This window comes from Saccopteryx bilineata, chromosome 5 (assembly GCF_036850765.1).
Source record: "Saccopteryx bilineata isolate mSacBil1 chromosome 5, mSacBil1_pri_phased_curated, whole genome shotgun sequence".
Classification (NCBI taxonomy): domain Eukaryota; kingdom Metazoa; phylum Chordata; class Mammalia; order Chiroptera; family Emballonuridae; genus Saccopteryx; species Saccopteryx bilineata.
Window position 1 is genome coordinate 236,225,000 of NC_089494.1, and position 12,155 is coordinate 236,237,154.

At 45.0% G+C, this 12,155-nt stretch overlaps 1 protein-coding gene across 9 annotated transcripts in view; it reads left to right on the forward strand.

The window, feature by feature from the left end:
- APBB2 (amyloid beta precursor protein binding family B member 2) overlaps nucleotides 1–12,155 on the forward strand; it is a 392,503-nt gene that overhangs the window by 278,791 nt on the left and 101,557 nt on the right. For 7 of the 9 annotated variants that reach the window (XM_066233437.1, XM_066233440.1, XM_066233436.1 and 4 more), the window contains 3 exons: nucleotides 2,901–2,963; nucleotides 3,357–3,442; nucleotides 3,560–3,620. In XM_066233437.1, coding sequence (XP_066089534.1) covers nucleotides 2,901–2,963; nucleotides 3,357–3,442; nucleotides 3,560–3,620 — 210 coding nt within the window. The remainder of the gene's footprint in view (nucleotides 1–2,900; nucleotides 2,964–3,356; nucleotides 3,443–3,559; nucleotides 3,621–12,155) is intronic. The other 2 variants (XM_066233444.1, XM_066233446.1) reach the window with 1 other exon arrangement.

A 12,155-nucleotide genomic window follows, 5' to 3' on the forward strand; every position in this document is an offset into this window, starting at 1 on the left:
TTCCATCGCCGCCCTGTTCCCTGTGGTTGTGTCTGTGTCTTCGCCCACCTGCCTTCTCTCTTGCTGTCTTTCCCTGTCTCCTCCTCTTTCTCACTCTCACCTTCCAGCCTGCAGACAGGGGCGGCTGCACATTCCTCTGGAACCCAGCAGTCTCTGTCGGGTTGTTTTTTAAAGGAATGAATTAGCTAAAACATTGTATGCTCTCCTCTTAATTAAAAAAAAATTAGATGAATAGGAGACACAATTCTTAAAATTTAAAACATATGGTTTTTGTCTTCCATTGTTCTTCATTAAAAAAATTTTTTTGGTTACTTATGAGAGAGAAGAAAATTTTAATGAGCATTTTTAAATATAGACGGGGGAAAAAGTGTCTTTGACCTAATCGTAACATAAAATGTTTCCATTTTTTCTTACTTGTTTTTTGTGTGAAAGGGTTTCTTTTGGAGTACCCATGTTATTTTAAGTTTTTGCCGAATCACTGTGTACGACCTTTGTTTAAATCTGCACAGGCTGGTGGTTGGAAGTTTGCCAGCTGACTCATGTCTCCATCGCATGTGAGCGAGATTCCTGTAGTTTCAGGACTGTAAGCACCTTTTAATTTACTGGGACCCTTTTGTCCAAAAAAGGAAATACATTTAAAAATTTTAAACCACACAGATTTGCAGAGAACTTTTTATTAAATGCTGCAGATTTTCCTGAAGAGTTCTTTTTTTTTATTACTTTCTTTTCCCCTCTCCAGACGTAGACAAATGTCTCCTGAGCATAATTTCCAATCTCAGATTCCTCCTGTCAGACATCCACCCTTTTAAAACAATTTGCTCCACAAAAACACAATTTTCTTAGTCTTCCTAGTTCATTATCTGATCTTTACAAAGTTGACTTAAATGGAAGCCACGTATTGCTCCCACGTAAGCAGTGATAGCAATTTGGGGCTCAATAAGATTTTGTTTTTGAAAAATAAATTTTAACTTAAAATTTTATTTTCTACTCGCTACCCTGACAGCGGTGGCTTTAAACCTTTATTGGTCACTGGCTCCCCTGACAACATGAGAAAAGTTGAGGGCCATCTTCCCAGGGAAGCGCACGTGCTTACAAAGCCCCACCGCCGTCCAGGTTTCCTCGGCCAACTCTGCGCATGCGCAGACTCTCCTCCGTGATTAACCTTCTCCCCAGTGGAAACTGAACACTGCTTTCGGGGGCGGAGTAGGAGAGAGGTAAGGGGCTGGGCGGCACCCGTGCACTTTTATTCAATAAAAGAGATTATTTTAAAAAATTAATACAGTGGTCTAAATTCTAATTTATGTTGAAAAACTGCCGTTCAGGTGCCTAGTTCAAAAAGAGAGAGCAATGATGACACCAGCTTTGCAAGAGAGAGAATGAATCTAAATTTGTGATGACTTTGCCCTCAGAGAGTCCTACAGAGTTAGACAAATGGGTCTTGCAACACACGGGATATTGACCTTAGCTGCTTCTGCTTGGAGTGGTTGTAAAACTATTAATGTTGGCAGCAAAGGCTGGGGTCCTGTTTCCTTCTCATGTTCAAAGAGCTTTACCTGAAAAGTTTCCATTGTCGATTTGTTGTTTGAGAAAAGAGATTTGCCCACCAAGGCAGTGCTACAAATTCAGAAAGATGTCCTGGGTTATATTTGTATTATTTCCCCAAATATTTGAATATTCACTCAATCTAGTGGACAAAATATATATATATTGATATATATATAAACAATTTTGCCTGACCAGTAGTGGCTGAGTAGATACAAGTTTGATGCTTCCTGCTCCTCTTCCCCCTCACCCCCTTTCTCTCTTTCCCTCTCTCACTCTTTCCCTCTCCCTCTCTCCTTTCTCTAAAATCAATAAATAAAATCATTTTTAAAAAAGAAAAAGAAAAAACAGTCCTTCTTGTCCAAGATGAATGGAAGTTGTTTAGATTCAGAGCCCTATTGTAAGAGTTCTGCCAACAAGGCCAGGCTTCATGCTTTGTTCCAAATTGTGTTTATAGTGATCAAATGTTTCTTTGTGCCCTGGCCATATAGCTCAGTTGGTAAGAGCATCGTCCCGAAGTTCAGCGGTTGTTGATTTGATCCCCAGTCAGGGCTCGTACACGGACAGGTCAATGTTCTTTTCTCTCTCTCTCTCTCTCTCTCTCTCTCTTTTCCTCTCTCTCCCTCTCCCTTCCTCTCTCTAAAATCAATAAAATAAACATTAAAAAATTTAGTTTGTGAAGAGGCTTGTGTGTCAAAGAAGTAGAGTGTTTTATGAATGAGAGGACTTCACATTAGCTTGTTCTGGGCTAGGTTTTGTTAGGTTTAAACCTCAGCAAGACATTGATGTCAAGCTGTGTTCCTTACTAACTCTCTTTCCCCTTCATTGTTCTTTTCTTTTTTTCTTTTAAATGAAAACATTTTGACCCTTCAGCTTTTTGTGCCCTTAACCATGGGCATGCCTCAGTTTCCAAATCAGCACATTGACAAGTTAACATCCCTAATTTTGCCTCCACCTCAAGAAAACAGTTCTGTTTGGTTAGTGGGAGAGAAGAAGTTTCCTATGGAATTAGTTGTGCTAGACAGTTAATATTTAGAAGCATTTTGTTTGCTTGTTAAGACCACATGTAGAAAATAACTTATCTGTCTGCTAATAATGTTCAGTCATTTGTTTTGGTAAATAAAGTGCTATCTCCTTCCTCCTGCCTAGCCTTTAGGTGGTAATGGAGAGAGTGAACTAACAAGTTGCCATTAAAGTGAATTTGTTCCCTTTAACCCATCCTGTGAATATCAATGCTAACAACGGTGTCTTGTGTTTTTTTTTCCTTTCTTTTTCCTTTTCTTTCTTTTTCTTTTTTCTTTTTCTTTTTTTTGTAAATCAATGTGCTTTTTCCCTCTGTGAATAAATTATATGTCTAGAAACAGCCATGGAGTGATTTTGCTGTTCTGAATGGGGGAAAGATTAATAGTGACATTTGGAAGGCAAGTATATTGTCAGCTTTTAGATCATTTACTATTTTGTCCTTTTTTTTTGCATGGCTGTGGCTGTACCTTTTTCTTTCTTTGTGAATATCATGCATTCTGCAGGAACAGAGTGATGGGGCTTCTTGCTAGGGATGTCCAGCTTACACACGTGGCCTCTTTCTTGACGTCTCCCGTTGTGGATGACTTCAAGCGGAGTGCCCCAGGTTGCCTGTTGTCTTGTGAGCGGCTCCTTGCACCAAGCCAGCATCCAGCAGCCCTTGCATGCCTTGTTCTGCCTAAGCTCACGTGCACTCTGCCTCAGGCCGGGAGGATTCTTCTCCCTCGTCACAGTTGAAGCCATATCATGGGCCCTTCCCCGTTGTCCACTAACGGGCATCTGTTTTCCCCCAGGACTTGCATGCTGCCACAGTGAACCCGGACCCCAGTCTAAAAGAGTTTGAAGGAGCAACACTACGCTATGCATCTTTGAAACTCAGGTAGGACATTGGGAGGACCAGCCCCGATGTGTGGCTTTTTGCCACCAGAGTTGGCGACAGAATTCTAAGTCCAGTTTTTTTTTCTTTTCTTTTTTTTTTTGTGTGTTTTTTTTCTAGAAATGTCCCACATGCTGATGATGACGATTCTTGTAGTATCAACAGTGACCCAGAAGCCAAGGTTTGTGAAAACGTACTTTCAGCAACGAGGTTATAGTCTTGCATCAAAGTGATGACTTTGGATAATGGCCCAGTTTTTACAAACCATCTGCCCAGAGCCACTCATTAAGTAATTATCCCTCAATCTGCTCTCTTTTCTAATCTCCCCAACACTTAAAGTAAATCCCTAGACCAAGTTAGCTTTGGGAGGATTTCTGTAATCATCACAATTCTGCCTGTATCTCAGCACATCCGTTCTTTGCACAGTGTAACAAGTTAAAATTACCGTTTGACTGGGTGGGCTTCAGAGCCTTTAAAGCTAAACCAGGTTCTGCCTTGCAGAGCAGAATAGGTGGTATGACACCCTTCATGCCCACCTCCTTCAGGTGGGCCTCACACCTATGCAGGGTCACGCCCGCCTCCTCCAGGTGGGCCTCACACCTATGCAGGGTCACGCCCGCCTCCTCCAGGTCGGCCTCACACCTATGCAGGGTCACGCCCGCCTCCTCCAGGTCGGCCGCACACCTATGCAGGGTCATGCCCGCCTCCTCCAGGTCCACCTCACACCTATGCAGGGTCACTCCCGCCTCCTCCAGGTGGGCCTCACACCTATGCAGGGTCGGTCATGCCCGCCTCCTCCAGGTCGGCCTCACACCTATGCAGGGTCACGCCCGCCTCCTCCAGGTGGGCCTCACACCTATGCAGGGTCACGCCCGCCTCCTCCAGGTGGGCCTCACACCTATGCAGGGTCACGCCCGCCTCCTCCAGGTGGGCCTCACACCTATGCAGGGTCACGCCCGCCTCCTCCAGGTCGGCCTCACACCTATGCAGGGTCACGCCCGCCTCCTCCAGGTGGGCCTCACACCTATGCAGGGTCACGCCCACCTCCTTCAGGTCGGCCACACACCTATGCAGGGTCACGCCCGCCTCCTCCAGGTGGGCCTCACACCTATGCAGGGTCACGCCCGCCTCCTCCAGGTGGGCCTCACACCTATGCAGGGTCACGCCCGCCTCCTCCAGGTGGGCCTCACACCTATGCAGGGTCGTGCCCGCCTCCTCCAGGTTGGCCACACACCTATGCAGGGTCACGCCCGCCTCCTCCAGGTCAGCCGCACACCTATGCAGGGTGAAACCTCTTTGCCATCCCTGTCATAAGCAGAGGTGTGTTTTATGATGGGAAATAAGAGTGAACTTTTGCTTCAGACTTATACTAGAGTACCAGCAGGACCAGCATTATGGGCATGGGGTCACGCCTTGCACAGGACCTTGTGCTAGTAGAATTGAGGCTCTAGGCCGTGGTTTAATGCAATGCAGTCGCCATCTTGAAATTCTTAATAATTTTATCTTTGACTTTGTGTGGTACTCAATGAACCCCAGTGGGGCAATGGAATGTGCACCAGGAGGCTGGAGCTTTGGCTTGTGCACAGCCCTGCCCCCTCCCTCCCCCTGCCCCACCCAGCAACCTCTGTTGCCTGCAGGGCTCACACCACGTGCAGGGGCCCAGGTGTGAGCATGGGAAGAGGTGGTGTCTAGGGAAGTGTCAGAGTAGTGGCCGGCCCTGCCCAGGCTGACAGCGCGTGGGGTGTTTCGTGGGTGACTCAGTGGGGCTGAAGCCTGCCTACTGTCAATCTAGGGGCCTAACGTGTCCTGGCACAAGTGTTACAATAAACTGGAGGGACATCCATCAGCTTTGGGTTGGGGGATGGAGGTGGGAGTCCATGGGAAAGGGGGAATCCTGGCTCAGTTTCCGCACCCTAGCCAGGGCACACGGCATCGGCCCCGCAGCCGATGGGCGGGGAGCCCAGAGACGTCAGCCCGTGGCGCCTGTGAGGGTCTGTGCGCCCCTTGCAGGCTTCCCCAGGCCCGGAGGAACCTGACATTACGTCACAAGTGAGGAACTCCATAATGAGTCAAAGAGAATGCAAAAAAAAGTGAAAATTTCCATATTTTCATACTTTACAGCCTTTTTTCCTTCTTTTTTGAACAAGGGGCCCTACATTTTCATTTTGCCTATTTCATTTTCATTTGCAAATTATGAAGCTGGTTCTCGGTATATTTTTTTTCTGAATCTCAGAGCAAGTCTGTGTCGTGTCTATGAATAAAACAGCCAAGAGGTTTCCTTGGTAGCAGTTACACCATGCAGGTTCAAAACCTCCGCTCCTTCGCCGGAAACTGCCAAATCGCCGTAGGTCCTGTAAGGTCATCAGGGCTCCTGGTTGCAGTTTCCGCTGCTCCGGGTCAGCGTGGCTTTATTCCGAGCGCAGCCGGATTGCGCGGAGGCCACTTAGAGCCAGTGGTGCTCTGAACAAGTCCTCAGCCTGCGGACTAAAATTATCTAAAGATAATTTTATGGCACGAACGGGATGCAGTAAAATAGGGTGGCGGGATGTGAATCATTTGCTTTGCTACCAAGTGTTTACAAGGGCCATCGGCACAGGCTGGAGGAGGAGGGGTGAGCGACAGCAATATCTTTCTTCGCTCTTAAGGGCTGGCACGGCAATGTCCAGAAAGCCACTGGGTGACACTGACAAGAGAGGGCAGAGAGGGTGATGTTCGGAAAGGAGATGGAATTGGTACCAGGACTGGAGACCGGGCTGAAATGCCCCCCACGTCGGGGTGTTCTCTCTTTCCCTCCCAGTGGCATGGCTCGCCAAATTCTTCCCTGCCGCCGTTCTGTGGTCAGCACACCTGTCCCCGCAGCTCTTGTGAATTTCCTCGTGTCAGTAAGGAGGCTCTGCATGGTCATAAGTTACTGAAGTTGTACTTAGTTCTAAACAAAAAAGTACATGTATTGTGTTATTTTTCTATATATCCTACTTGGTTCCATAAGGAGATCTGAGAAGACTTGTGAGAATGAACTCTTTCTTTAAACGGCGCAGAAAAGACAAGGGCATTCTCAGGGCATCTGTCTGTCTGCATTGAGGGTGAATGACACGATCTCTATAAGGGCAGCTTAAAATCTGGAAGGGACTTCTGCAAAGTACACCTGCTTCTAACTCCCCTGCCTGCCCTCGATCTGAGAAGATCCCCCTGCTCCAGAGTCACTGTTGCTGTTGAGGCCCCCAAGTGTATTGGGAGGGGAGAAAGTTTTCCGAGCCCTACTTTATGTGAGTCCCACTGTGCACAAGGCCAAAGAGCCCCAGTTCCATACGGACTGTGCCTTTTCTGGGGCAATAATGAATATTTATTGAGGGCTACCTTTCTGCCAGGCATGATCCTAAAGACCTTATTTCTCTTGACTCTCACCCTCAGACAAATCTAATGGGCCAAGTTCTTATTTCCTGATTGCAGATGAGAAACTGAGGCATAGAAAATTCAATAGCTAATAAGTAGGAAAGTCAGGATTTGAATCCAGATTGTCTGGCTCCAGAGCGCATGCTCCCTAGACTGTGGAGAGCAGCGGTTCTCAACCTTTTTCATCTTGTGACACACGTAAACTCATTACCAAACTTTTGCGGCACACCAAAGAACGTATTTTTTTGCTGTTTTGACAAAAAAAAAGTGGTATAATTTGATTCATCCATTTGGACAGCTATTGTTGTGTTGGCTTTGTCATTTTTTTTATTTGACAGTCTAAGGGGAAAGAAGTCAGTGCCCCTGACTAAATAGTCAGGTTATTGCGTGTTTTAAAAATTCGAACGGCACACCCATTGAAAATCACTGGTCTAGAGAAAAATTTCCCTTAGAGCTTATAATAATGTGGTCAGTGTCCTCAACAAATACCAAATATGCTTAGATAAAGAAAAATTTGGATGTTGTCTCTTGGTACGTCATAACATTAGTCACTAGAAGCAAAGGACAAACACCCAAGCAAAACTCAGCGCCAGTAAATCGTGGAGGACGGGGAACCAGCTTGCGGCTCTGATTTGAGGCAGAGAGAGCTCTAGACTCTACAGGTACAATGGCCGCAGCTTTGTCAGACTGTCCCTCTGTAGTGTGATTTCAGCTAGTCTGTGATAAAGGAGGTGCCCGCAGCAGGAGGAGGCTGGGGTCGGAGTGGAGACGGTCTGCCTTGCTGGTGATTGGCAGGTCTGCACACTGGAGCCAACCTGGAGATGGCAGCATCGATGTCCCTGTGCAGACACCGAGGTGTTCCACGGTGCTTCTCAGGTTGCAAGGTCATGCCACCCCCTCATGGAGTCGGACCAAGGGAAGCCCTGTGGGGAAAGCCAGGGTGTTCTTTCAGAATGACAACGAGTTCACAATTTAACAGCCCTAAATGCAGATACTTTATACAAGTCTTGAACTGACTGAAATGAAGCCACTCTGGAGGAGACCCCTTCCCATCACCATCACCCCCTCTCCCATGTGCCCTCCTAGTCGCTCCTCCCCTATTCAGTGCTGGCGAGGGTGCCTAAGAGGGGTCAAATGGCAGGAAGGCCCGGATGTTCCAAATGTTCAAGCCCTGTAGAAGTAAGTAACTTTAGATAAACGTGGACATTTTCAGTCCACCATGGACTAGGAAACGGAGTGCCCTCCCACAATATGCCAGAAGGATCTCTCTTTAGAAGAAAAATACTTAATTTCATGTATCATGAAATTCTAAATATAGTCCCTGAGGGGTGGTTAGTAAAAAGATTATTATAGAAAATGTCTTCCTTACTCCCTAAATGAGACTTACATGCTAAAAAAAATAAAATAAAAATTACTTTTAGACTATCAGGATGTGGGTACTTCAAATCCTCTCCAGCTGCTCTGAGTTTGGACATCTTGATAATCGGTAGTTCAGTGACACCTCTGACTAGCCATGGCAACGTAAAATGACCACACTCTCCTCTCCCTCTCCCTCCTTTCCTCCTCTCCTTCTCACTTCCTTTACTCCTCAGAGAGCAAAGTATTTTTATAACTCTAACTCTGAGAATGTTTTATCAAGCCTACCTAATTTTTGTATTAAAATATTTTTGCAGTGATAGCAATGTGTGATTTTATGTATAATTCTGAGCTCTTTGTTTTAACTTAAAAAAAATAAAGATTTATGAGAGAGTCACATAGATTAAATTCGCCTATACCCTTCACCAAGCTCTCCCTAATAGCATCTTTATAATCATGGCACAGTTGTCAAAACTAAGACCTTAATATTGATACCATATTATTAACTAAACTTTATTCACACTTCCTCCTGCTTTCTCCTCACTAATATTCTTCTGTTCCAGGACCCAGCATAGGATACAACATTGCATATAGTGAGCTGTTCAAAAATTCACATATTCTTTCTACAATTCTCAGATTTGCCATTCTTGATTGCATTTTAATATTCCATATAATTTACAGCACCCAGGTTCCTCTAGGTGCCCACTGGCATTGCAACATTTCCAGTGCTACAGAGCAGATCTAGAACTTAATAAAAACAGGTGACATTTTTTTTCTCTTTTAAATTACTGCTTTGGTGTAGGTTGCTAAAACTGATATTACCAGGTCAGAGGCTCTCAGTGTGGGCCTTCTGTCACTTACTGCAAAATTGCTTTCAGGAAGGCTCCAGCAGCATGCAGTTTCATCAGTGGTATCCCAGAATGCACCTCTGTCCACTGCTCACTTCAGGCTTTGTCATTTTTGTTTATTTATCTTTGTTTTACTGCATGTGAGCTACTACCTCCTAATTTCAAATTTCCCCTTCTTAAATTATCATCAAGACAGGACATTTCTTAAAAAAGTCTTTGTGTGTCTGTCTGTTCTTGGCTGTTTTTTCCTCTTATGTTTCTATGCTTTTCTCAGAATAACATTTTAGTTTTAGCCAATTGGCTCAGTGGATAGAGCATTGGCCCGGCATGCAGACATCCCAGGTTCAGTCCCTAGTCAGGACACACAGGAGAAGCCACCATCTGCTTTTCTTTCCCTCCCATTCTCCTCCCTTCTTTCTCTCTCTCTCTCTCTCTCTCTCTCCCTCCCTCCCTCTCTCAGCCAGTGGCTCGATTGGTCTAAGCATCATCCCTGGGCGCTGAGGATGGCTCAGTTAGTCTGAGCTTTGGCCTCAGGAGCTGAAAATAGCTCAGTTAATTCGAACATTGGCCCCTGACGGGGGTTGCCGGGTGGATCCTGATTGGGGTGCTTGCGGAAAGAAGTCTGTCTTTCTGTCTTCCCTCCTCTCACTTAAGAAAATAAAAACTTCAGTGTGGAACAATTTCAGATCTACAGAAAAGTTGCAAATATAGAGCAGTGGTGTGTGCCCATCACCCAGCTTCCCCAATGTCCTGTCTTACATGACTGGAGTACATTTGTCAAAACTAAGAAGTTAACATTGGTCCAAGACTAAATACTTTATTCCGATTTTTTACTTGTTTTTCTTCTAATGACTTTTTTCTGCTCTAGGACCTAATTTGGTATGCCACATTGTGTTTTATCCCTATGTGTTTTCAAGTTCAAAACTTTGTTATAACCTTAAATATTTTTAAATCATTTTTTTCTTCTCCTATTTTGTGTTACTTTTCTATGTGAAACTGTTCTTTATTTAAAAAATTTTTGTGTATTATCAGATATTTTGTAAATAAATCCCTTTCATGCTTCCTTTATCTAGAAAGCAACCCTTTGCCATATTTGGGTGGTCAGGTAGCTAGCATTTCTAACTTCCCATTTTACAGACTCCCCATGGCTTGTCCTACTTTAAGGTCTTAAAATCCGAATTCGGTCTTGAACACTTTCCGTTTCTCGTGGCACATAGCACATTGCTGGCCAAATGCTTGACTAGACTGATGAACACAGAAACTAAATCTTATAGTAAAATCGCAGAAGACTTAATGCTTTTAAAAACGTGCATTAGTTTCTTGAAGTTCTTTTCCGTCCTTTGTGTCTCTCTGCTTAGGACTTCTGTAAAGGAGGTGTTCTGCCACCTTGTGGATAATAATGAAAACTACATTTTTTAAGAAATTGGCAAAAGGTATGTTTGAAATCAGCTTATAGTTCAAAGTAACCATAGAGATGATCTAACAGGCCTCCTTTACATCTGAAAAAAGAGAGTCCCAGAAAATTTGGGTAAATAACTCCTAGGGCCACACAGATATTCGTGGAAATGGCATTCAAAAGTGGGTCTTCTGGGCCCTGGCTGGTTGGTTCAGTGGTAGAGCGTCGGCCCGGTGTGTGGATGTCCCAGGCTTGAGTCCTAGTCAGGGCACACAGGAGAAGCGCCCATCTGCTTCTCCACCCCTCCCCCTCCCTTCTCTCTGTCTCTCTCTTCCCCTCCCACATCCAAGGCTCCATTGGAGCAGAGTTGGCCCAGGCGCTGAGGACGGCTCCATGGCCTCACCTCCTCACCTCAGGTGCGAAAATGGCTCCGGTTGCAACAGAGCAATGGCCCCAGATTGGCAGAGCATTGCCCCCTAGTGGGCTTGCCGGGTGGATCCTGGTTGGACACATACGGGAATCTGTCTCTGCCCCTCCGCTCCTCACTTAAGAAAAATACAAAAAAAAACTTTTTTTTTAAATGTGGGTCTTCTGGGCCTCTGACCACCCCATCCAATGGCCGACTCTCAGAAATAGCATCATTTTCAGGATATTTGTGAGGAGAGGTTTTAGAACTGCATTTAGAACACTGGCCTTTGAAATCCATGATGAAGGGACTGGGTAAGGAAGATTGCCTGATCCCCAGGATTATATTTTCTGGGTTTCAGTTTCCTCATCTGTGAAACGAATGTGTCATCCTCTCAGAAGTCACTTCTGGTTCTGAGCGATTTTGAGGTTCCAGATGGAACGCAGCAGTTCTGATTCATGGCGTCTGGCAGTGAAATTGTTCAGGCTGATCTCTCATCAAATCTGGAGAAGGAAAGAAAGTAATTTGCTCTGGAGTACTCTTGTGGACTGGGACAGGTGACGGGCACAGGTACCTACATGCTTTTCCTGCAAACACAAGGCAGCCGGCTCATTTGCCACATGTTAGAGGTGAGGAGCGGACACTTGGAACAGATTAAATCATTTGTTTTCTCACACAGCTAGTAACTGGGGGAACTAGGGCCCGAGCTCAGATGTATTTCACTCCAAAAGCCAAGAAAGTGTTGTTGGCAGAATAAATCTTTATAAAACAACTTACTATAGTTAAATCTATCTTTTTATTTATACTTTGGTTGCTCTGGTTGACTACACCGATCCAGTCACTGGATTTTGTGAAGACTTCGCTTTTCTCCATCCGCTTCTGTTGTATCCTGCCTTGGATGGAGAGAAGGAGGCAGGAGGTGATCCAGACCAGTCCGTAGGTTTGGCAGAGGACCATCTCTGAAGTGAACGGTGAATGGACAGGAGATTCTACCACATCGATCTGGGAGCTTTATCTCTGCCCTCCCTTGGTTCTGATTAGCATAGATTTTCATGAAGTAATGACATTAGCAGCTATTGACTAGATTAGCACTAATAGATACACAGGAAGGGCTAGGGAGTATCTTTTCTCATCCAGATTTATTTCTGGTCTGTGTAGCAAATTCATTATCATTACTTAGCATTTATATGGGATTTTATATCTTCATGTAGTCTTGTAATTGATTTCTATTCATGTGTCACAGATATTTTTTCCTTTCGGAAAACCTGATCTGTGTGAGAAGTTTGGATCTGATTTCTGTGGTAGATTCACTAATAG